The following is a 23660-nucleotide window of genomic DNA, read 5'->3' as shown; positions in this document are numbered from 1 at the left end:
GGTGACCTGCGGTGGAGCGTGTGCCGCTTCAGGAGTAAGTGGTTCATGTGTAGTTTAAACTTTCAAAATAAGCTCTCAATTTGTTTTAGTTGAAAAAATAAAAATAAAAATAAAAATAAAAAGGGGTAAATGTAATAATGTGGTAACATTTGATTTTTTACACTTAAACCCATCTTTTACGCACTAGTAGCCTATACTCAAGTGTACTACAAGTGGTGACTAAATCGATATTTAAATTCAGAGATAGTATTCAGAGGTTAGCAGTTATGAGGAAGTGGTCTGAGGTGTGCAGTGGAGCATCTAAAGTGTTGTCCATGGAGCAACAGCGAGTGTAGATGAGGTCCAGTTGGCTGCCTGATTTGTGAGTCGCTGTAGTAGACACTCACTTGAGATCAAATGAGGCGAGCAGAGTGTTGAAGTCAGCAACCTGGGGTTTATCTAGGTGGATGTTGAAGTCACCAAGCAGTACCAGAGGAGTATCATCCTCAGGAAAGTTTGATAGTAGCACATCTAACTCCTCCAAGAAGTTTCCCAGTTGACCTGGGGGACGTTAAATGACCACAAAGTGGATTTTAACAGGGTGGGTTATAGTAATTGCATGTGATTCAAATGAACTGTTAACTGTAAGAGATGGTTGAAGATCAAATTTCCATTCTTTTGAGATAAGGAGACCAGTACCTTCACCCCTCCCGGTCGTATGAGGGGTGTGGGAACAAGTGAAATTAGTGGAGAGGGCTGCGGGAGTGGCAGTGTCTTTAGGTTTGATCCAAGTCTCAGTTAGGGCATGAGGTTGAGACCGGAATGTGTAGCAATAGAAGAAATGAAATCTGCTTTGTTAACAGCAAACTGGCAGTTCCAGAGACCAACTGGAATAGAGAGTAAAGTAGTAGAGGTCAGAGGGACAGGCCATAGATTTTTGGGATAGGCCTGCCTCCAACGTACAGTGCGTGCTCTTCGAGTGTTCTTAGTAATAGTATAGATCTGAAAGCACATAGTGAGTACAAGTGACCTAAATAAGTGTTTGAGAACAAGCTGTACAAAAAGAAAAGAAAGGGGAGAAAAGCAATACTCAAGTGCCTTGTCGGTGTCCTTGCTTGGTGGAGTCGCACAGGTAGAGTCGATGGTCTTTACACTCGTTGGTCTTCACACGAGGAGGCTTCACACAAGGGCTGCCGTGACCACTGCCACGGTGAACTACCCACTTTTATATTTGCCTGAGTACCTGTCCCGCGAGAGTCCCGTGAGAACAAGTGCCACTTCAGCACGTATTTACCACGGTAAAAAACACAGAAAATGAAACAAAGTTTCCTAGCAACGATGGCCACACTGTAGTCTAATGAGAAAACAAGGCAAAACACTTAAAAACTGCTGTCCTTTTCTGTTGCTCGACTGTTTCTTCTAACAAGGGCTTCCAAAACAGGTAATTAAGTACTTTGGGTTTGGCCACACCTTACTATTTAGCAGACCGAAACTGGGGAGTCTCGCGAACAAGTGCCACTTCAGCACGTATTTACCACGGTAAAAAAACACAGTAAATGAAACAAAGTTTCCTTTTCCTTTCCAAAGTTTTTTTTTTTTAAGGAATAAATTAAAGGGGTCCTATTATGCTCTTTTACAAAGTCTTGATTTTGTTTTGGGGGTGTACTAGAACAGATTATTTTTCACATATTTTACATTATTACAACACCTCTCTCCCCAGTCTGGCATGAACGTCTCGAATAGTTCCTATATCAAATGAAGGCCCGCTTTCTGAAATATAAAATGTGCTGTTGATTGGTTAGCTGGCCCAGTGTGTGTCGTTGTAGTTTTTGAAAAGTGATTTCTGTTAAATAAAATATCTTCTTTTGAATTGGACTTTGAATTTTAGCTTTGTAACTTTGCAGATCTTTTTTTATGCTCAAACAGTAAAATTACAGATTAACTAAAGTTGAAAAAGTGAAAAAGCATAAAAGCACCTAGGGCTGCACAATAAATCGAAATGGAATCGAGATCGTGAATCAACAGACTCGCTAGTTCACCAAGAAGCTATGCAAACAGTAAACATTATAGTGAACGATTTCTTCTATTTTATAGTCGCGCAATAAAATATATATATATTTTTTTGCGGAACTTGTCAGTGAACTACGGCTCTGTGTAGTTCCATCTGAAAGCACGTGATGATGATTTACTGCTGATTACAGAACCAACTTTACTAACAAAATGCACATGACAATCGCATTCGATTAATCGTGCACCCCTAATAGCACCCCTTTAATGTATTATGCCTTTATTTGATAACCAGAAAAATTTCTGAATTTCTGAACAACACAGAATTTCTGAGGGGGAAAAAAATTAAATGGATTTCAATAGGCCCTACACAGGTGAGCACACTCCCACCAGCGGACAGAGAGTGCGCGTCAGAAAATACGTCACTTCAATCACGTTTCTTACTATATTTTTGATCAAATTAATTCAAATGAATTTAAAGGAAATGGAATTTAATGGAATTTAAAAAAAAATTTAAATTATGTTTTCACTTTTAGGCACTTTTTGTGACCAAAATGGACAGAATTTTTTATTTAAAAATATTTGTAAGAAATTCTTTTTTAGACTGTTAAGATTTAAACAGTAAACATTCTAAACTAAATGGCAATAAAAACTAAAGTTAGATTAAATCTAGTGCACATAAATGGACAGTTATTGCCATTTAACCTTCATTTTTGGGTCGTTTTTACCCAAAGACGATTTTCTTTTTCCCAAAATTGCTTACTTTTATTCGCATTGGACTACACCCTACTGACTTTGCTCAGGGTATAACAACTAAAGAGGTTAGATCAGATCAATGAGGCCTATGACCAACCAGTTCCAAAGCCTGTGCTAAATGAAAGAAAACAATTTGACAAAAAGAATCCCGGATTTAGTGATAATATAGCATAATGAGAGATTCACAAGCAATTTTTTAGCAAGAAAACCAAATCAAATTTCAGCACAGTTAAAGATATACCAGACCAGCCAGCATAAACTACCTTGGATCAGCATAAAATTCATAAATATTCAGCACACATTTTTAAATTTGAGCTGTCTTAAAAATGTGGCGCTCATGCCAAGAAATATTGAACAAAGCAGCAAAACACGATGTCTGCACGTGTTTATAGAGAAACAATTAATCAATCAACAGCCCTACTTAAAATACACATACGTGGCGAAGAGATGAACTATTGTGTCAGGTGTGGAGTTTGGCAGTCTGCTTTGTCTCCATGTAACTCTTACCTCCTGAGAGAAGCAATATGCTCGTCGGAGAGACCCCCTTCCTCTTCATTTATAATCAATAATTTGTCCTTGAGCTCTTTTGGATGCACAGGGAAACTTTTGAGGAAAATATCTGTGGGGACAACACATAATAAAGTTACACACACACACACACACACACACACACACGAACGTTCAGTATTGAGCAACACTTGAAACAACCTCTCCTGACAGCAGCTCTTCCCACCTGCGATGAAAAACTCCAAGTGCATTTTGAAGACAAAAGGGTTGTGTGCTTAATTACCTCTCTCTACATGAACCAAGGATGGCCAGATGCATGCTGATTTGCATTGTACAAAACCTGAATTGATGGGGATTTCATTTTATCTAATAAACCTGGCTATGCTGAAGTTACAAACATAAAAAAGGAATGAGTAATGGGTGCCGTGGTGGCTGGGATAACGCTCATTACGGCAACATATTCATACTTTGATTGAGTGGCACCAGGTTCAAGGGTACAATTACAATGTTAAGTCAATTTTTCCTGTTTGCAGAACCTGGAACAAATTGGTATTCACTCTATTATGAAAAGAAGGGTCTTGCATCGTTGACATTATTTCATCTCAGCAATGAGCCCAGCAAGAAAATCCATATCTTAAAATTTCACCCATTCTTATGAACATGGAAGGCCATGCAACATTCATAAATACAAACAACCTCAGAAACACAAAACACATTGAGTATTTATTATGTGTGTGTGTGTATATATAGTGGGGAAAATATTTATTTGATCCCCTGCTGATTTTGTAAGTTTGCCCACTTACAAAGAAATTAAGGGTATGTAATTTTTATGGTAGGTTTATTTTGACGTATAAAAACACAATACCAACCAAAAAATCCAGAAAAACACATTATAAAAAGGTTAGAAATTGATTTGCCTTTCAGTGACTGAAATAAGTATTTGATCCCCAAGCAAAACATGACTTGGTGCAGAAACCCTTGTTGGCAAGCACAGAGGTAAGACATTTTTTGTAGCTGGTCACCAGGTTTGCACACATCTCAGGAGGGATTTTGGTCCACTCCTCTTTACAGATCCTCTCTAAATCCTTAAGGTTTCTTGGCTGTCGTTTGGAAACTCGAAGTTTCAGCTCCCTCCACAGATTTTCTATAGGACTGATATTAGAAGACTTTAGCTTTAATTCAAGGGGTTGAACAAAAATATAAAATTCTTAGGAATTACATTCATTTTTATACACAGCCTTTCAGGGGCTCAAATGTAATTGGACAAATAAACAAAATCATAAATAAAATGTTCATTTTTAATATTTTGTTGAGAATCCTTTGCAGGCAATGACTGCCTTAAAGGGGTCATATGATGCGATTTCAAGTTTTCCTTTCTCTTTGGAGTGTTACAAGCTGTTCGTGAATAGATAAGATCCCTAAAGTTGCAAAGACTAAAGTCTCAAACCCAAAGAGATATTCTTTATATAAGTTAAGACTCACCGGGACACAGCATCACAATACGGTAAGGGGTGTAACATTTCTGTCACATGCTTGAGGTATATATATACACAATGCACACCTTGCTTCTCAGAACGATGAGCTTTGCAAAAACTGATGGGTTTCAGAAAGGCGGGGCATAGAGGAGAAACAATAATGTACAGTATGTGGAAAATAATTTGTTTTTTTAACCTTAAACTGCATAAACACATTTCATTACACCAAATACACAAAATAATGTTCTTTTTAGCAACATCATATGACCCCTTTAAGTCTGGAACTCATGGACATCAGCAGAGACTGGGTTTCCTCCTTTGTGATGCTTTGCCAGGCCTTTACTGCAGCTGACTTCTGTGTACTCTTCAGCAAGTGAAATGCATGCTCAATTGGGTTGAGATCAGGAGACTGATTTGACCACTGCAGAATATTGCACTTTTTTACCTTTAAAGACTCCTAGGCTGTTTTTGCTGTATGTTTTGGGTCATTGTCCACTTGTACTATGAAGCGCCGTCCAATCAACTTTGCTGCATTTGGCTGAATCTGGGCAGAGAGTATATCCCTATACACTTCAGAATTCATCCGGCTGCTTTTGTCTTCTGTCACGTCATCAGTAAACACCAGTAACCCAGTGCCACTGGAAGCCATGCATGCTAATGCCATCCATCCTCAACCATGTTTCACAGATTGGGTTGTATGCTTTGGATCATGAGCTGTTCCAAGCCCTCTCCATACTTTTTTCTTCCTGTCATTCTGGTACAGGTTGTGCTAGGGGCAGCCGTGGCCTAATGGTTAGAGAGTTGGACTTATAACCTGAAGGTCGCAGGTTCGAGTCTCGGTGCTGGCAGGAGTTGTAGGTGGGAGGGAGTTAATGAACAGCGCTCTCTTCCACCCTCAATACCCATGGCTGAAGTGCCTTTGAGCAAGGCACTGAACCCCCAGATGCTCCCCGGGCGCTGGATATAGCTGCCCACTGCTCCGTGTTCACGGTGTTCACTTTTCACTGCTGTGTGTGTGTGTGTGTGCACTTGTTATGGGTTAAATGCAGAGCACCAATTCCGAGTATGGGTTACCATACTTGGCAAATGTTATGACTTCTACTTTTTTTCATCTTAATTTCAGCCATCCAAAGAATGCTTTTCCAGAAGTGGTCTGGCTTTTTTAGATGTTTTTTGGCAAATCTGGCCTTGTTTGCACCTTGTGGTGAACCCTCTGTATTTGCTCTGGTGAAGTTTTCTTTTGATTGTAGACTTTGCCAGTGACATGTCTACCTCCTGGAGAGTTTTCTTCTCTTGGCTGGATGTTGTGAAAGGGTTTTTCTTTACCATGGAGAAGATCCTCCGATCATCCACCACTGTTATCCTCCATGGACATCCAGGCCCTTTTATATTGCTGAGCTCACTGGTGCATTCTTTTTTTCTCAGAATGTACCAAACTGTTGATTTGGCCACTCCTAATGTTCCTGCTATCTCTCTGATGGATTGATTTTGTCTGTTTCACTTGTATGGAGAGATCCATTGACCGCATGATGTGGTTCACAGCAACAGCTTTCAAATGCAAATGGCACACTTAGAATCAACTCCAGACCTTTTACCTGCTTAATTGATGTAGAAATAATGAAGGAATAGCCCACATCTGTCCATGAAATTGCTTTTGAGTCAACTGTCCAATTACTCATGGTCCTGTAATTCCTTAACCTCCAATTGTGATGAGAATACCCTCAAATTAAAGATCAGACTGTGCACTTTAAGCCCATATTCATTATACTACTTGATTATGTTTTGGTCAACAGCTAAAATAATAAAAAATTGTTCCTGTGTCCAAAAATATATGGACATGCAACTGTATATTATTACATTTTTATATATATTTTCTGGCAGTCCAAAATTTGGAATTATTAAGATTTCTAAAATAATAATGATAGAATTTTCATTTTTTGGGCGAACTGTCCCTTGAAGACTGAAGAAATTGAGCTTTGCATCACAAAAATAAATAACATTCTTAAAATATATTAGCATAGAAAACAGTTATTTAAAATTTTAATAATGATTCACAACATTACTGTTTTTACTGTATTTTTGGTCAAATAAACACAGCATTGGTGAGCATAAGAAACTGTATCATTAATCTCAGATATGCTGTCCTCTTAATAAAAAGTAAATGACATTTTAATCATTTGAATAATTTAATAATAGTACAATGACAAATTCAAAGCCAATTATTTAACTGTTGTTAAAAACAAATTCTACACTGCAAAAATAATAATTCAGCAAAAAAAAACAAGGTATTTTATTTAATGATTTCTTCAAGTAGCTTTAAATTCTATACAAAAGCACTAACATATAACTTTGTCCATGTGCTTTTATGTGCCACTTTTGTAAAATTATATGCTGTTCGCCTTATTTCCTAAGTGTGTGATTGCACTAAAAACTGCTCAGAGCTGTAGGAGCCAACAGGGACTTCAGACTACCGTTCCTCACTCCTGATTCACAACCAGCTGAACAGCCGAACCCGGATGAAAAGTTTTCAAGCCATAATTGCGACTCTAATCATAGGTTTTAAATTAGCAATTTATATTCTTTATGGGTGGTATATGCAGCGGGAGAAGAAAAAAAAAAAAAAGATACATTGAAATGAAGGGCTATGATACAGCCCTTGATTTCAGAAATAGACAGAAATGTTTGCTTTATTTAAGAAGAATGTGGTTCCAACATTGTTTAAGGACAAAGCTCAAAGGGTGCTGTTCACTTTAAAGCTAGCTTTTTATACAAAAGAAGATGATTCAAAATGAGAAAACATAAATAGTGGGTCTAAAAGTCCAAGATCATTAGTGAAAATTCTCTTTATCAGTAAAATGATTGAAAGGGTTAAATGAAAAATTTACATAAATTGCAGAATGACTTAATAGTTGGTACTTCAGCTTTAATGGCAGCAACACTCATCATTGTTCGGGATAATCTGAGATGTTTCAAAGAGCATCTTGTGCTTCAATGGTAGCATGAAAATCTGACCCTTTGTACAAAGTTCACATGCAAAATTGCTAATTTGAATAGTGATGTAGAAATACGATCTGCAGAATCTGAAATAATTCTTATTAAGTAAAGAAAATCTATGGCATAAAATGAATATTTTTCAAAATCCTAAAACTCTCTGATTATTCCCTGTTTGAATAAACAAGGTTTTTCATGTGGTCTCGGACTTTTGTACACAAAATCATACCTGGGGCAAAAAAAAATCTAATGATCTCCTAAGACATCAACTAAGAGCAAAGGAAGAATCTGTAATCTAGTATTTCACGTGTGTCAGCTCTAGGGTCAAAAATAAATCTCAAACTGTGCTCAGAGTTTTCAAGAAACCAAATGAAAAGTCAGCAATTAAAAGTCAGAGATCTCATCTTAAGTCTCCAGAGACATGAAAGCGCAACCTCTAAACAATAAAACTGTCTTCTGGATAAAAGCCCTGCAACTAATGATGGCTGTGAGTCTCAGCAGAGTCCTCAAAAGTGTCTGGCAGCAGATTACTCTTTGAGTTTGTCATATTATTAAGACATACACTTGTTAAATTATATCAAGACTCCAAATAAGTAGTTATAATGAACAAAAAGGACCTGTTCAAAAAAATTGCGAACTGCCTCACACCACCAACTACTGTACCTAATTAGGCAGCTGTCTTTTAAAGCAGTATCCTAACCAGGGTAACCAGCCTAAATAAGTATGAAAAATTCAACACACAAATATGGGATAAAACAGTCAAACTGTAATTGTGATTTACTGTAGAATGCATTATGCCTATTGCCAGTGTTGTAGAGTAATTCGTTATATGTAACAGTGTTACGTAATTTAATTACAAAATGAATGTAACTGTAATCCGTTGCAGTTACTGAAAAAAAGTGTAATTAAATTACAGTTACTTATGAAAATGTTACAAATGGGGCTACATCTGAATATTTTCTGTAAAATCTAAGATATGTTGAATAATTCAATTTTGGATGTGCACGATGCCTCCTGCCATTTGTAGGCCTTTTAGTAAAGCAATGCTATTCTGATGCTTTTTATCGGCTCTCTTGTTTGAATTTGCAGTGCACCATGCCTGCCAATTATCTACACTGCCACTGAAAGCTTTAGGTAACAACTTGTCTGAGAGTTGATTAATTGATTAACAGTTGAAAACATCTGTTAGAAATGTAGAAATGTAATGAAATGTAATCAGTTACATTACTTTAATAAAGTAATTGAAATAGTTACACTACTTTATTACATTTTAAATAAGGTAACTTGCAATCTGTAACTTATTCCAAAGTAACATTCTCAACACTGCATATTGCCAACACTTGCATTGATGCATTGGAAAGTTTTTTTTTTTTTTTTTTTTTTTTACACAAATTAATAATTTTATTCAGCCAGAAAGGATTAAACTAATCAAAAGTGACAGTAAATACTTTCATAATGTTACATAACATTTCTATTTTAAATGAATTCTCTTCTTTTGATTTTCTATTCATCAAAGAATCCTGAAAATTAAAATGTATCATGATTTGAAATTGAAGTTTTGAAATTTGGAGTTTTTTCTTGTGAAATGTTTCTTGTTATAAGAATGATTTTTTAAGGATGATTTATGTGGGTTTATGGGTGTTTTAATATTTAAAATGTTTGGGGTCTCTGGCTGTTTTATTTTATTTTATATCCATTCTCCAAACCTGTCATCAGGGGGACACCGTGGACAGATGGTTAATTCATTGTCATTAATTTTATTTGATTTTTATCCAGTCTCCAAACCACTTATATATATTTTATTTTATATATTAATTTCAAATTCGTGCTGTTTTTGAACTTCCTATTTATCAGAGGTTCCCAAAAAGTAATGAATCACAGTTTCCACAAAAATATAAAGCAGCAGAACTGTAAGCATTAATAAGAAGAAATGTAGCTTGAACATTAAATCAGCATATTTAATGATGCAAAAAAATTCAGCAGCTTTGCATCAACAGAATAAATTATTTTTAAAATATATCCAAATAGTAAACAGTTATTTTAAAATGTAATAACAATTAACATTTTACTGTTTTTGATCAAATAAATGCAGCCTTGGCATAAGTAACAAAAAAAAAAAAAAAAATTACCAACCCCAAACATTTGAACAGTAATGTGTGCATAGTGTTTTAAATTACTGCTTGTGTGGGCCACTTACCATGTTTTGGAGCAAAGATAATAATATCACATACTCTATATTCAAATTATTCTCACCGAGCGATGATTTGTAATCATTTTGTTTATGTATTCACAAGAGGGGGTGGAAAAGTTTAGGCAAAACTACTACTTATGGATGGAAAGCTGATTCATGATAAGACCCGGACACGAGTGCAATGCACAATCCCATAATTCCTCCATCTGTATTTTCCCCACATAGCCATCCACGCACACAGCAACTTTAAGCTATGTCTGCTACAGTGTCTGTGCCTCTGTGGAATAAAGCTGCATGGTAATGAACCCAGCTAAGGGATCGCATTTCTAACCGCCGGTTTGTTGTGTAATGCTTCAGCGAAACCCGTAAAGATACATAAACAATGTAGCCTATGTTATAATACTGTTGTGGTATATGACGGGACAATTGGGATGGGGTAAATCACACAGGCATTTCTTTACATCATGCAAGAGCCCCTACAAGCTCAAAAACCCCGCTAGTCTCTTTCCTTTTCCATGCAGTCGGGGGAGTTTTCTGGCTGAGTTATTACTGATCAACATGCAATATTCATCTGAGGAGGCATTATCATTTTGCAAAGCTCCATAGCCCTTTGCCCCTTCGTGTTAGACCGACTGAGAGATAAATTGCCTGGGGGCTGCTCCGGGCCCTGATTGCCTACCACGCAACTTGTCAGAGACAGGGGAAGAGGAAGAGGACACTTGGAAGGGAAGAGATAGCTGACACGCAGGCTAGTAAGGGTGCCATGCATTTTTCATACCGCTCCCCTAATTGAGGCACCTGTGAGAGAAACTCACAGCCGTTTGCTTGCTGCCGGTGTTATTGTTGTCGTTCAAATTTACAGGGATTCGCCTGCTTTTCAAATCCAATCTCTTTTCTTCCCCAAGCAGACAAGGCCTTGATTTACCTCTTTGTGAAGTGCTCAGGTGAAAACAGAATGAAGATTTTGTGTAAATGTCTTGTTTTGGTATAAAACCTTGCATGTGCAAGGTAACGGTAACCCTTTTCAAATCGCAATTTAGTTTAAGTGCACTTTGGGAACATATAATGTTGGCTGTCTATTAGAATCGAACAATCAAGCACAAAAACGTGGCCTCAAAAATTTGTATAACACTTTTAGGGATGGTTTAAATATTAACAGAATAGATATTTAGTTTTTATTAAATTTGCAAATAAGTTGAACACCATGTAAGAAAAAAATTACAAAGCTTCTAAAGCTATTCAAGTCCACCAGCAAAGCAACATAACATAAGAAATAAACAAGGTGCTCAAAAATAACATGTTTTGTGCTTAAGAGAACATCAACATACTTCTTATGTATGATTAAGCTTGGCTTCTGGGAAACAAGCATCACAAAGTGTTATTTTCAACAGAACACTCGAAACCCAGTGTGATGAATCAACATATTCCATGCTGTAGTATCACTTAGAAGGCACAGGAATATTGCAGTAACTTTTTTATGCTGCAATTTCCAAGTAGTCAATTTGTCAGTTTAATGCAACACTGCCACCTAGATGTAGCTTGTGTGACATGTTCAGATGTCAGCATTGAGGTTTTATCTGGTTATCTGTCAACTTCTCATGAGCATTTTTTCTGTATGTGCTTAATTTCATTTTCAAAGGATGCTAAATACCCCATCAAGTATGGTCAAAAAGTCTGAACAGTTTTCCATTTTTCCAATTGAATACATTTTCCATTACACATTATTTTACCAGCAGTGTAAGTAAAACTCAGAATTTCAATCATCTGTTCCAGTGTTATTTTAGTATTATTATATTTATTCATGTTTTGAATTAGTTTTATTATTATATTTGTTTGCTTTAATTTAGTCAAAATGCTAAATCTAAGGTTTGTTTCTAGGTTTAAATGTTTAAAAATTAAATTGTTCCAAGCCTATATGAGTTTCTTTCTTCTGCTGAGCACAAAAGAAGATATTTTAAGAATGTTGGTAACCAAACAGTTGACGGTAGCCATTGATTTCCACGGTAGGGAAAAAAATACTATTGAAGTCAATGGCTACCGTGAACTTTTTAAGTTACCAACACTCTTCGAAATATCTTCTTCTGTGTTCAACAGAAGAAAGAAACTCTCACAGGTTTGGAACAAGTGGAGAGTGACTTTTAGGCTTACACACACACACACACACACACACACACACACACACACACACACACACTCACTTATATATATATAAATGAGCTGTAAAGCACAGGAAATCCTGAAAATACATCAATAAATGTGTAACTTGAATTACAATATCTGCCTGTTTTATCATCTGCCTGGTAAAAATCCTGCACACCTCTCCTAATAAGTCACAAAATTTGAGCCATTATTCATTTCTGAAGCACAAATTAGGTTGTGAAAAAGTATAAACAACACTAACAGTGAGGTTTGCCTTAGCAAACACCTCTAATAAACGCATAAGCATAAGAGACATAGAGTAATCGTTATGGCTGTCTGCTAAAAAGCTTGCTTTTCAATTCATAGTGTGTTTTCAAACTTTAAAATCTATTAAGGACTAAACTATGCACAAATTGTTTTGTCAGATCTGTTGTTATTTAAAGTCAATCCACGAGAGGTTTTTAATGGTCCTCTCTGTTGCTGCTCTAATCCTTCCACAGAGATCAATAACCCACCCACCATGACTGATTCCACAACTTCTACAACAAATACACCATTTATAACGAGCCACGGCCTGACATTTCTCCTCAAGCAACAACATAAGGCCTTGATCTTCTTAATTTACAGGAATAGTTCGCCTAAAAATGAAAATCTGCCATCATTTACTCGTCCTCAAGACTTTCCAAACATTTTTGAAAAATATCCTGGATGTGATTTTCTATATTTTAACAGTGAAGGGGTAGTTTTAAAGATTTTGGCTAATGACCTGAGAGGTCAAAACCTCATAGTTGCTGGATAAAAGATTCAAGAGAATCTTAAAAAACATATAAACACTTACTGAAGTTGTGAGCGATCTTTGAGTTCAACATGATTTCCATAGTACTGATGGACTCTGCTCTGCCGACGGGGCCCGTCTCTTTCACTCCAAACAGCTCATACAAGCGCGAGGTGTCAATTTCAATCTTCCTGGGGTTCCTGCGAGACCACATCGACTTCTCAATCTGCAAATGCATATTCATATCAAGACATTGTATTGAATGCAAGTGATCTTCAGCAGGTGTAAAAATGATCACATATTAGAAAATAGATTTTTCACTGATGAGACAACCATGCTGCGTTTGCAATATGCAATGTTGAATTACTCTTTTTAGTGAATTCATAAGCAAACCACATCACACGCACACTTAATAAAAATGAGCCCCATGTAGGGGCTTTTTTTTCTCTTACCAAAATTAAAAAATTCACTTGCATTTAAAATCCATTTTTTGTGTCAAACAGGGTTATTGTAGATAACTACATCTATAGCTAACAATAATAATAAACAAAAAAAATTCTGTTACTTTAAATAAAATAAACCTTGACCAAAATAAAATATACATTATATATATTTATAACTACATATTTTTTTCAAGTAGTTGCCAAAGCACCACTTAATTAAAATAAAATTATAATAATACAATATATAATAAAACAAATATATATGCCAAAGCACCACTTAATTAAAATATATATATATAGATATATATATAGATAGATAGATAGTAATAATACAATATATAATAAAACAAATATATATAGATAGATAGATAGATAGATATTTTAATAAGAAAACTATAATAGACAACATTTATAAAATAATAATAATAAAACACAGCAAATGCTAAAAGGTTGCCTTAAATTAAACAGAAACAGAAAATGTGAAAAAACACAAAATTATTAAACATATTAAAAATAACTATAATAGTATCTCAATGACACTAGTCTGACCAAAAATCTGCCACATCCGGAGCCCTTAGAAAATTAAAAAACAGAAAGCATAAGCTGATACCTTATCCTGAGCCACCAGGTCCCAGTGAAAAGCTTTTGTCCTCTCTGAAAGCGGCTTGGATTTCATGGGCAGCGGAGGGGGCAAAGGGGCAGGAGGGACAGGACCTGGCACTGCTGACGGCACAGGCAATGGTGGGGGCAAAACAAACGGAGCCGGTGATGAGCACAAGGCCGCTGGTGAGGTCACGGGCACTGCTGAGGGTGTCCGGTCTGGCTTGTGCACAGCTCTGCTCTGTGCTGTAAGGGTTGGCTTTGGTTCTGCTTCTGATTCTTCCAGGGAAGCAGTTTCTGGCTCCGGTGCTGCTGAAAAAGCTGCAGGAACATCCGGCGATGTTTTGGGTAAGCGTGGTCTCAGTGAATGTGGAACTGGTGGAGGTGCGAGCGGCATTTGGTTGTCCTGTGTCTCACTTTCTGACTCTGTAACATCAGTGGGATCTTTTTCCGGGGCTTCATAGAAGTGTTCAAGATGTGACTTTCTTTTCCAGTCCACACATAGCTGTTTGATCGCTTTCACCCAGGCATCTCGCTCATTTGTTATGGCCTCTGGGGTTTTGTGGTCACTTTTTGGTATTCGGAACCTGATAAAAAAAAAAAAAAAAAAAAAAAAAAAAACGGTGCTGTTGAGAAACATTCGGTCTCACAATCATGGTCAAGATCATTCACTGAAAGTGCACTTGACTCACACAAAGTCATTCTTGTCATTGTACAGCGTGAAGGTGTCTGTGTTGCAGGGGGTTTCCACCTTGACATTACCGTCGGAGAGATGGATGACAAGAGCTGCCCCATCACCCCCAGTACATCTGATATCATCCACACTGGTGTAGATATCTGAGAGACTCCAGACAGATTTGTTGGAGGAAACAGACACACCTGCATCACTGCTGGAAGACTGCTGAATGACTGGGAACAAGGTCAGCTGACTAGTCTGAAGATTAGCCTCGTATCTAAAAGTGAAGAACAAGAGTGAATGGACCTCATAAAGCACAGTAAAAACAGTAATATTGTGAAATGTATATATAAATGTAAATATATATATATATCTATATATATATATATATATATATATTTATATATATATATATATATATATATATATATATATATATATATATATATATATATATATATACACACACACAGACATATATATATAATATATATATATATATATATATATATGTATGTGTATATTTATATATATATATATATGTGTGTGTGTGTGTGTGTGTGTTTCTTCTTTTTATTTTATTTTTTATTTTTTATTATTTTTTTATTTTTAGCTGGCCAAGGTTAATTTTTAGGATTACATTAAATCGGACATATTGAATTGAACAGAACATTCATTTTCAGCAGAGTCATTAATTATAACTTTACTAACTTTAACTTAAACTTAAACTTTACTGTTTAATAAAATCTAGAGATGCCAAAAAATAAATAAAAATAAAATTTACATACAATTCCCTTAAAAGTCATTAATCATGTAAATATGCTTGCCAGCTTATTTTTTATACGAACTATAAACAAAACAATTCTGCAATAAGGAAAATATAATGTTGTGGTGCTTCCAGTACAAAACTTGCTGTGACACTGCTAGATTGTACTGTGTACTTTCCAGATGGTTGCTATGCAGGCCCTAAGGCATTTTTTAGCACATTGCTATGAGGTCGCTAGGGTGTTCTAGATTATTGCTAGAGGGTGTCTACTGTGGTTGCAAGGTTGATGCTGATATTCTGGGACTGGATTCATGAAACAATATGAAAAATAAAATTGCTCTGAATTGATATTTTTTCTTTATATTTTCTTTCATAAGAAAAATGTTTTGAATATTTTGTATTCCCACAAATACTTAAGAATGTTCTTATCTTTTCTCTTCATTTTTTTTCTTAAAGGGATAGTTCACCCAAAAATGAAAACAGTTGGTGGTTCCCACTGACTTCCATAATAGGGAAAAAAAATACTATGGAAGTCAATGGCAACCACCAACTGTTTGATTACCAGCAATCTTCAAAATATCTTCTTTTATGTACAACATAAGAAAGCATCTCATACAGCTTTGGAATGACATGAGGGTGAGAAAATGATGACAGAATTTTAATTTTCCCTTTAAGACAAAAAAAAATTCTAATACTTGAAAAGAACCTTCTTAAAAATCAACAAAAATAACTTCTTAAAATTAAGATTAAAAATTAAGACTCAAATTTTTCTTAATCCCCAAAGGTTATTTCAGATTAATTCAGATTATTCAGATTAATATAATACATTTTACAATTCTAAGGATGTGCATGTTTTCTGAAGTTACACACACCAATGATCGATAATGTAAACAGTGATTGGTCATGATTACGTTCTTTTTGAACTTTTTGTCAAATTCGAAATTCAGTAACAACTCTACAAAACTGGGTCAAATAGGGAGTTTGTTTTTCATTTGATTTTATCCACCTTATTTTTCCTGTAAGAGCCACTTGTAAATTTAATGTGTCTGGTGTCATCCACTTCCAGCTATGTTTAGCTGTACAAAACAGCTCATTTTGCTGCTTGATATTGCAAACTAATGTTTCCTACCATATCATTTTAATATATAATCTTAATTATGAACACAGTGGCTTGTAGTGCAAACAGTACTCTTTACTGCACTTTGGTTATTCTTCTCGTTATTTCCCGACAGCGACTAATGAACAGTAAGTCTTGCACATTTACAGAAAACAGTTTCCGCGTTGAAAAATAAGGCAGATAAATAAACTATTTAAAATACACTGTGCATTAAATGATGCGAGGCCAAGTGCTGAACACCCGTCAAGCAGGTTATGATGAAAATAGCTTGTTATGATTATTACGGTAATCTGCAGGCAGTGCAAAAAGACGGTCTTTGAAGTGATTTTCTTTAGTCTTCAGCCATTCAGTCAATCAGATAACTCTAAAGACTGTAATTTTCCTCTGAAGAAAAAAAAATAGAATAATGTAAGAACAATATTTGAGAACTTGAATTTGTCAAGGATTGCACTTAAGAACATTCTTACAAACTTCATATTTATCTTAAGAAATTTATTTCATTATAAGATTTTAGTGAATCTAAAACCTAGTTCCTATTTATGATCCAATATAAGCCTAAGGGCTTTTATCTTCACCTGCTTTTAGGTATAATTTATTTATATATATATATATATATATATATATATATATATATATATATATATATATATATATATAATTTAGAAAAGAGGTATACTATAATTTAAAGCTTATGGTTAGGAGTTTGTTAAAAAAAATTGAGTCTTAGTGAGTAAGTACCACTAAAATGTTAACAAACATGGCCTAAAGATGATTTGACAGTGATAAGATGTTTGTGACTTATGTTCCAGACTAACTAGTATAACAACTGCTAAGCACTAGTCTACAAGAAGCAGACAAAACAGAGTTAAAAATGTGCATACTTCTTCCATTTGAATGATGCCAGCCCTCCTCTCTGCAGTAATAGGTGACCCTCTTTGAGGTTGTCAGGAGTTGGAGGCAGGTGTGAAGTTTGCACTTCAACCGAGTTCCCGTTCACAAGAGGGCTGTATATGTTACTGTAGATGACCTGATTTACCAGCTGCATGATCTGGAGGTCATCAGAAACACAATTTGATCTATTATCGTCAAATAAGCATGCAAACTCATAATAATAATAATAATAATAATAATGATTTAGAAAGGGCAGCAGATCTGCTATGTATTTAAAGAAAAATTTTTACTAGAAATATAATAATTTTCTGGATGTTCTAGTTGTAGTTGGGTTTTTTTGTTTGTAGGTGAGTTTTTTTATAATTGTAGTATTTTTTGAGTTGTTTAGTAATGGATCTTCTGCAGTGAATAGGTGCCGTCAGAATGAGAGTCCAAACAGCTGATAAAAATAATCCACAAGTAATCCATATGACTACAGTCCATCGATTAACATTCTATGAAGTGAAAAGCTGCATGTTTGTAAGAAACAAATCCATCATTAAGGCATTTTAAATTAAAACCACTGCTTTTGGCCAAAATATGAGTTGATAATCTTTTATTTTGCTTTCTCCAGTGGAATAGCCTAGAAAATTTACCAACATCTATGTTTAGAACTGTTTTGAGATATGCTTGATCTGTGCATATTTCTCTCCTGATTTAGATGAGATAACTTTTTCACTGGAAAAAGTAATATTATGTAAAAAGGACTCTTTGCTGGAAGCAACGGTTTGAAGTTTAGGAAAAATGCATTAATAAAGGATTTGTTTCTTACAAACATGCAGTTTTTCATTTCACAAAATGTTCATTGATGGACTGGAGTCATGTGGATTACTTGTGGATTATTTTTTATTGGCTGTTTGGAATCTCATTCTGACGGCACCCATTCACTGCAGAGGAACCATTGGTGAGCAAGCGATGTAATGCTAATCCAAATCCAGTGAATAAATAAACCTGGATGGCCTGAGGGTGAGTAAATTAGCATTTTTGGGGGAACTATTCCTTTAATGATCTGCTACAGAATTGAAATTCAGTCCCCGTAGCATGTGATGTTCTCACCTGCTGCTTGTCCTCTAAGGACGCAGCTTCCAGCTCATAGTCAGACCGATCTCTAAACGAAATCGAGAACCTGGTACCCGGTGCATCATGGCAGTTTTTCACTTCAGAAAAACAGAGCTGCCGTTTCACAATGCCTTTCTCAATGCTGCACAAAAGGCTTGTGCTGAAATCAATCTGAAGCAAAAAGGTGTACATTTGTTATATAGTATGTGGTTTCCAGAGGCCAGAGCTAAATGAGAGCAGTTCAGAGTGTAGATACACACCTGCAACACCCGTTTCTGCCATATGTAGCGGTTGAACTTACGAACACTGAAGTTGTACTGTGACTGTTTTTCCTGCAACAGAGATATCAATGACAATGTTAAACAAAGAGCTCAAGAAATAACAAATAATACTTCCTCTCTGCAAAATGTCACTTTACAATACTGGACTAGGACTGATTACAATCACCATAGAGAGCCGCTCATAATAGGGCTCGCACCACGAAGACTGGTTGAACAACAAATCATTTCCTTAAAAAGAAACTGTGTCAAAACATTTCAAAGCTCTTAAGAAAAATGTGTGACTAATTCAGTCCAGCTGTGCAATGAATGACACACACACCCATTTTGTTGACATATTTTATGATAAAAAAAAAAACTCAATAGAAAGACATATTTAAAATGTTCATAAGATCTTTAAATCTTCATTTAACATGAAGGTCGGGAGTTTTAAACATAGCCTATACTGCACCTCCAGCTCAAAGTTCCTCTGCTTGTGTAACGTGCCATTGTTAGCCCGAATCAGAACTTCATCAATACTCATTTTGCCTGATTTCACCCAGTTCATGACATTCAGCTGCATTTCGTTGCTAAGCTGTAGAAACAATGAGAGTTTAAGTTAAGAGCTGTGATTATTCTTAAGGGGAGACACTGCAGGCAAAAAAAAAAAAAAAAAAAAGATTTTGGTCTTTTTGGCTTTTCATAAAGTGTTCTTTCAGACTTATGGAAAGAAAACATCCAAAAGACACTGCTAAGTGTTTCTTTTATAGCACTTTATCTATTTGTGTCAATAGATTTTAATTACAATACATATTTTTAAAGGCCGTTTTCTCAAAATGAGTTTTTTCTCCAACACTGAGCCATACATCTCCACTTCAGTGGTACTTACACACACCAAACTTTACAGAAGGATTTGTTCATATATAATTTTCTTGAATTAATATTAACTATTAAATATTAACTAATATTAACATTTTTCCCCCCCAAAATTGTGAAAATATATTGTTTTCTAGCTGTACAAAGTATTTTCTGAATTACTGAGTGACAAAAAGAGATACCCAGAATTCCCTCTGTATAAATGTTTGAATATTTTATTTTAATATGTTAAAATAAATAATTTAAAATTAAGTTTTGAGTTTTGATTCTTAGTTCTTAGTGTTTTTGTTTTTGAAATTTATGCAAATTAGTGCATATTTCATTAAATAATGCCTCATTTGCATATTTAAACATAACATTTTAGAAAACTTGTAATACAATTTTTACAACGAACTCGCTCACAACAAATTGTTGAAAGGAGGAAGTTTACCTTTTTTAATGATGGTTCACTTAAGAATGATTTGTCGACACCAATTTATATGACACGTGGTTGCGCTTCTTATAAATTTGAACTTTTTATCACAAATTATAGAGACAATGTTTTTTTTTTCTTTTGTTTAATGTCATATTAAATGCACTAATTTGTTCATGAAAGTGAGAACACAGCTTATTTGTAACAAATTCTTAACATTATATTCATTTACAGCAGTCATTTTTTTTTTTTTTTTTTTTTTTACATTTGATACCCATTTTGTGTATTTAAATAAAGAGTTTATTTAAAAGATTATCTGTCCTATTTCAACAAAGTTGTAGGTAAACACATTTTTTTTTTTTCACTGAATACTTGCTCAATAAACCTGTTATTAAGAAAAAAAAGTCAAGAAAAGGTCCTTACCTGAGGAACATGCACCGTCTTTCTGTAATCCATGCTTCATTGGACTTGAATCATGTCAGATCACACATCAAGTGTTTTCAGATAGTAAACTTACTGAGGATTGCATACATCTGATATGCGTGTTTATGTGAGAGAGAACTAGGTATGCTTGTGTGGCATGCAGATTTATTACTAGGTAACTTCCTTAAATGTGGCTTACCTGAAGGAAAAAAAAAATGAAAAAGATGAAGTCATACACCTCCACCCTTTATCTGACTTCTCATCTTTCTGTGGGACACGCAAAGTCCATCCCTCATCTGCAGAGTCAGAGTCATGCTCTGCTGTTGCATCCATATATAGTTACTCTCAAATTTGACGAGTTAAATAAACCATCGATATCCGAATATGTCTCAAATTTGTAACACAATTCAACCGTTAGATGGCGTACATCCGATACAAACTAATCACTACGGCGCTGCAGTCAAATAAACTTTAAATAGTACAAACTAGATGATTATTAAGGTGGAATGATACTAATTCAAATCAGTTACTGCATTTAAACAATAAGCATTGAAGCAAGCATTTCAGCTTAAATATAGGCTACTGTAATGTTTATAGCATGGAAGCCCTAACATTTAATGTAAAATTAATTTAATTAAAAACGAAATTTAATTAAATAAATAAATACTTTAAAAAAATTAAGTTGAAGTCAAGAATGGTGTCTCATAGATCCTTCCTTATTTGTTCTCTCTCTGTCTCACTGAATTTTTTCTCTCAGGAAAAAAGAAAAAAAAAAGTATTTCCTCTTTTAACACAAAATTCAGAAAAAAAAAATGTAATAGCCTATTGCAAATAAAACTGTAAACAGACACAGGCTTTTCTTTCTTCAATGATTTCATCAGCGGGCTGAAGATCTGCAGCGCCTCCTACTGTTTACACAGAGAAGAGACTAGGAACTAAATTTATTGAGGATGAATCTCACTTTCATTTCTGTGAAAAGATCAGTTTTGTGACATGCAAAGGGACTGTCCTGGCCTGGGTCACACCGTCCGGAGCGAAGAACGCTGACGGTGGTTATCTGTGAGTATTTTCTCTTTTTTATGATTTTACCGACGGATTCTTATTCGATAATAATTTTACCTGCTTCTAAACGTCTTAAAAAGTTTTTTTTTTTTTTTATTAAACTTTTATATCATGAAAATTAAACAAAATTAGTACTCACATTTCTTCCCTCGACAAACTAACTGATTCTACTCAGGCAGATGGTTAGAATAACCGTTGAAATTTAAAAATCCGAGATTCCCGCTTCAGGATCGTGACGGTTGTCAGGCAATTTGTAGTTCGAGAGATCAATAGGTTAACTCGATATTTGCCACTGCAATAAAAAGGAACAAAATAAAAAGACATATATTCCAGAAGTTTATTTCACTATAATTTTACATACATGCTATGTTGCAGTGAATATTCATGAAAGTAGTGAAAGACTTTAGTGAAGGTGAAACTTAACCGAAGAACCAAAGCAGATTCATTCAAACACCCTGAAACTATCGCAGATGATATTCAGGTAAGCCAAATGTAAGTGCTAATTCAAACTCTGAAATATCAGAATATTTAAAATATGTAATTTATTTGGCTGTATGAATGAAAACAGTCCAATAAAATCATGTAAAATTACAGTAAATTATGGTGTTTATTTTGTGGCTAGCAATATATTGTGGGCCAACTGTTTTATAAATAACAATTTTACCGTTTTGTTGTGTAGGCCTACTCTTTCATTATGAAAATTGTTGCAAAGACCTATACAGTTTCTGAATTAAAGTTTTCTTATACAGGACAGAGATATGGCAATCAAGTACTTTGACATAAATTGCTGTTTCTAGGCAATCCAGTATTTCATTTTCAAACATAAAATTTATTTTTGTTTTGTTACCTTATGACTTGAATTTAAACACAAGCCCAGATATTACTGTGATTCGACTTTTGTTATTATGAAAAGGAAAATGTAAAAGTTAACACACAAGTTAGACCAGTTTATTATAATCAATGATACAAAGTGTTGTTAGCAACTTCTGAAGTGTTGCCATACCTGCATGGTATATTGTTTTAAAAGTGTTCATGCCCATATTCTCGTTAAGTCGTGACTCGTGACGTAAGTAAATGCTGTTTCCTGGTCCAAGCCTCAACTCATTTCACTTGAGAATACTATCTCAGCAACCGTTTATGAGCACTGTTTATTCATATTACACATTTAAGTTAAACATTAAAAAACTTAAGGTGTACACTACAGTCTTTGTGCTCAAAGCGTCCCAGACACAAATAATTTTTATATTTATTTATTTATTTATTTATATTTTCATTGTCTGCTATCTAGGATTTCGGTATGGAGTTAAAGTTTAGGATTATAATTTGTTTGGTAGTTTTCTATTAGACTGTGAGTGTATATTAGCAACGTTTGTTGTTTTCTTGTGGCATCTCATAGAGTGTTTGGACATGGAAGCAGTGATGCATGACGTGGTTTGTTGTTTTCTTGTGGCATCTCATAGAGTGATTTGACTTTATCTGCTTACCCCCAGTAGAACCAAGACCACGACTTTGTTTCTTCAGTAGAACACAAACCAAGATTTTTAACTCAAACCGTTGCAGTCTATCACTCGTATAATATAAGTGGATGGGAATCACGGCTAAAACATACAATAATAAAAAAAAAACCATACACAAACAAAACCAAATTAAACCATGTGGCTCGTGATGATACATTGATGTGTAAAGACACAAAACGATTGGTCTGTGCAAGAAACTGAACAGCATTTATATCTTTTTCATGCAATGTGCGAACTGTTAGAAATCTCCTGATCGCATCCTCCTATGCACGTTCTCAGAGCAGCAGGCGTGTGCAGTGTTGCCAACTTCTTTCAATGGAAAGTAGCTAAAACCAGTTTGAAAAGTCGCTAGATGTCTCTAGATGACGTCATATGCTAATTAGCATATTTGTGTCGTCATCGTGTCATATTGCCTTTTACTTTTATGTCTCTCTTTGCTCAAAAACAGCATTTTAATTTAGCCAAATTCTCAAAACAAAAAAAAAAAAAAAAAAAAAAAGTTTTAATGAATATATTTTACCGTTTCTGTTGTCAGACAACAGGTTAAATATGAAATATTAACTGAAACGTGGTCCTTTAAGACTACACATGGACCAGCTCTCCCTTCCAAGATGTTAATCTGCACAAAAATCCTAATTTGTAATTGAGCCGTCGTCTGATGAAATCAAATACACATAAGATAAAACAAGACAAAGAGAATTC

General features: G+C 35.0%; 2 protein-coding genes across 3 annotated transcripts in view; one reads left to right on the top strand and one right to left on the bottom strand.

Moving 5' to 3' along the window:
• LOC109069097 (formin-like protein 13) overlaps window positions 1–20843 on the bottom strand; it is a 38256-nt gene extending 17413 nt beyond the window's left edge. Inside the window, exons 1-9 of the mRNA XM_042751011.1 lie at window positions 20380–20843; window positions 19141–19263; window positions 18672–18743; window positions 18409–18582; window positions 17304–17470; window positions 14556–14816; window positions 13874–14450; window positions 12884–13046; window positions 3250–3361 (exon numbers count right to left, since the gene is read on the bottom strand). Coding sequence (XP_042606945.1) covers window positions 3250–3361; window positions 12884–13046; window positions 13874–14450; window positions 14556–14816; window positions 17304–17470; window positions 18409–18582; window positions 18672–18743; window positions 19141–19263; window positions 20380–20412 — 1682 coding nt within the window. The 5' untranslated portion in view covers window positions 20413–20843. The remainder of the gene's footprint in view (window positions 1–3249; window positions 3362–12883; window positions 13047–13873; window positions 14451–14555; window positions 14817–17303; window positions 17471–18408; window positions 18583–18671; window positions 18744–19140; window positions 19264–20379) is intronic.
• A 418-nt stretch (window positions 20844–21261) lies between these two features.
• The window catches only part of LOC109063905 (E3 ubiquitin-protein ligase TRIM21-like), a 7306-nt gene continuing 4907 nt past the window's right edge, over window positions 21262–23660 (top strand). The window contains exons 1-2 of one of the 2 annotated variants that reach the window (XM_019080913.2): window positions 21262–21438; window positions 21817–21922. The gene's annotated coding sequence lies outside the window, so the exon portion shown is untranslated. The remainder of the gene's footprint in view (window positions 21439–21816; window positions 21923–23660) is intronic. The other variant, XM_019080915.2, reaches the window with a different exon arrangement.

The sequence above is a fragment of the Cyprinus carpio genome, chromosome B23 (assembly GCF_018340385.1).
Source record: "Cyprinus carpio isolate SPL01 chromosome B23, ASM1834038v1, whole genome shotgun sequence".
In the NCBI taxonomy this organism is placed as follows: Eukaryota; Metazoa; Chordata; class Actinopteri; order Cypriniformes; family Cyprinidae; genus Cyprinus; species Cyprinus carpio.
The sequence above is the reverse complement of the archived record's forward strand: the minus strand, read 5'-3'. Positions and strand labels throughout refer to the sequence as shown.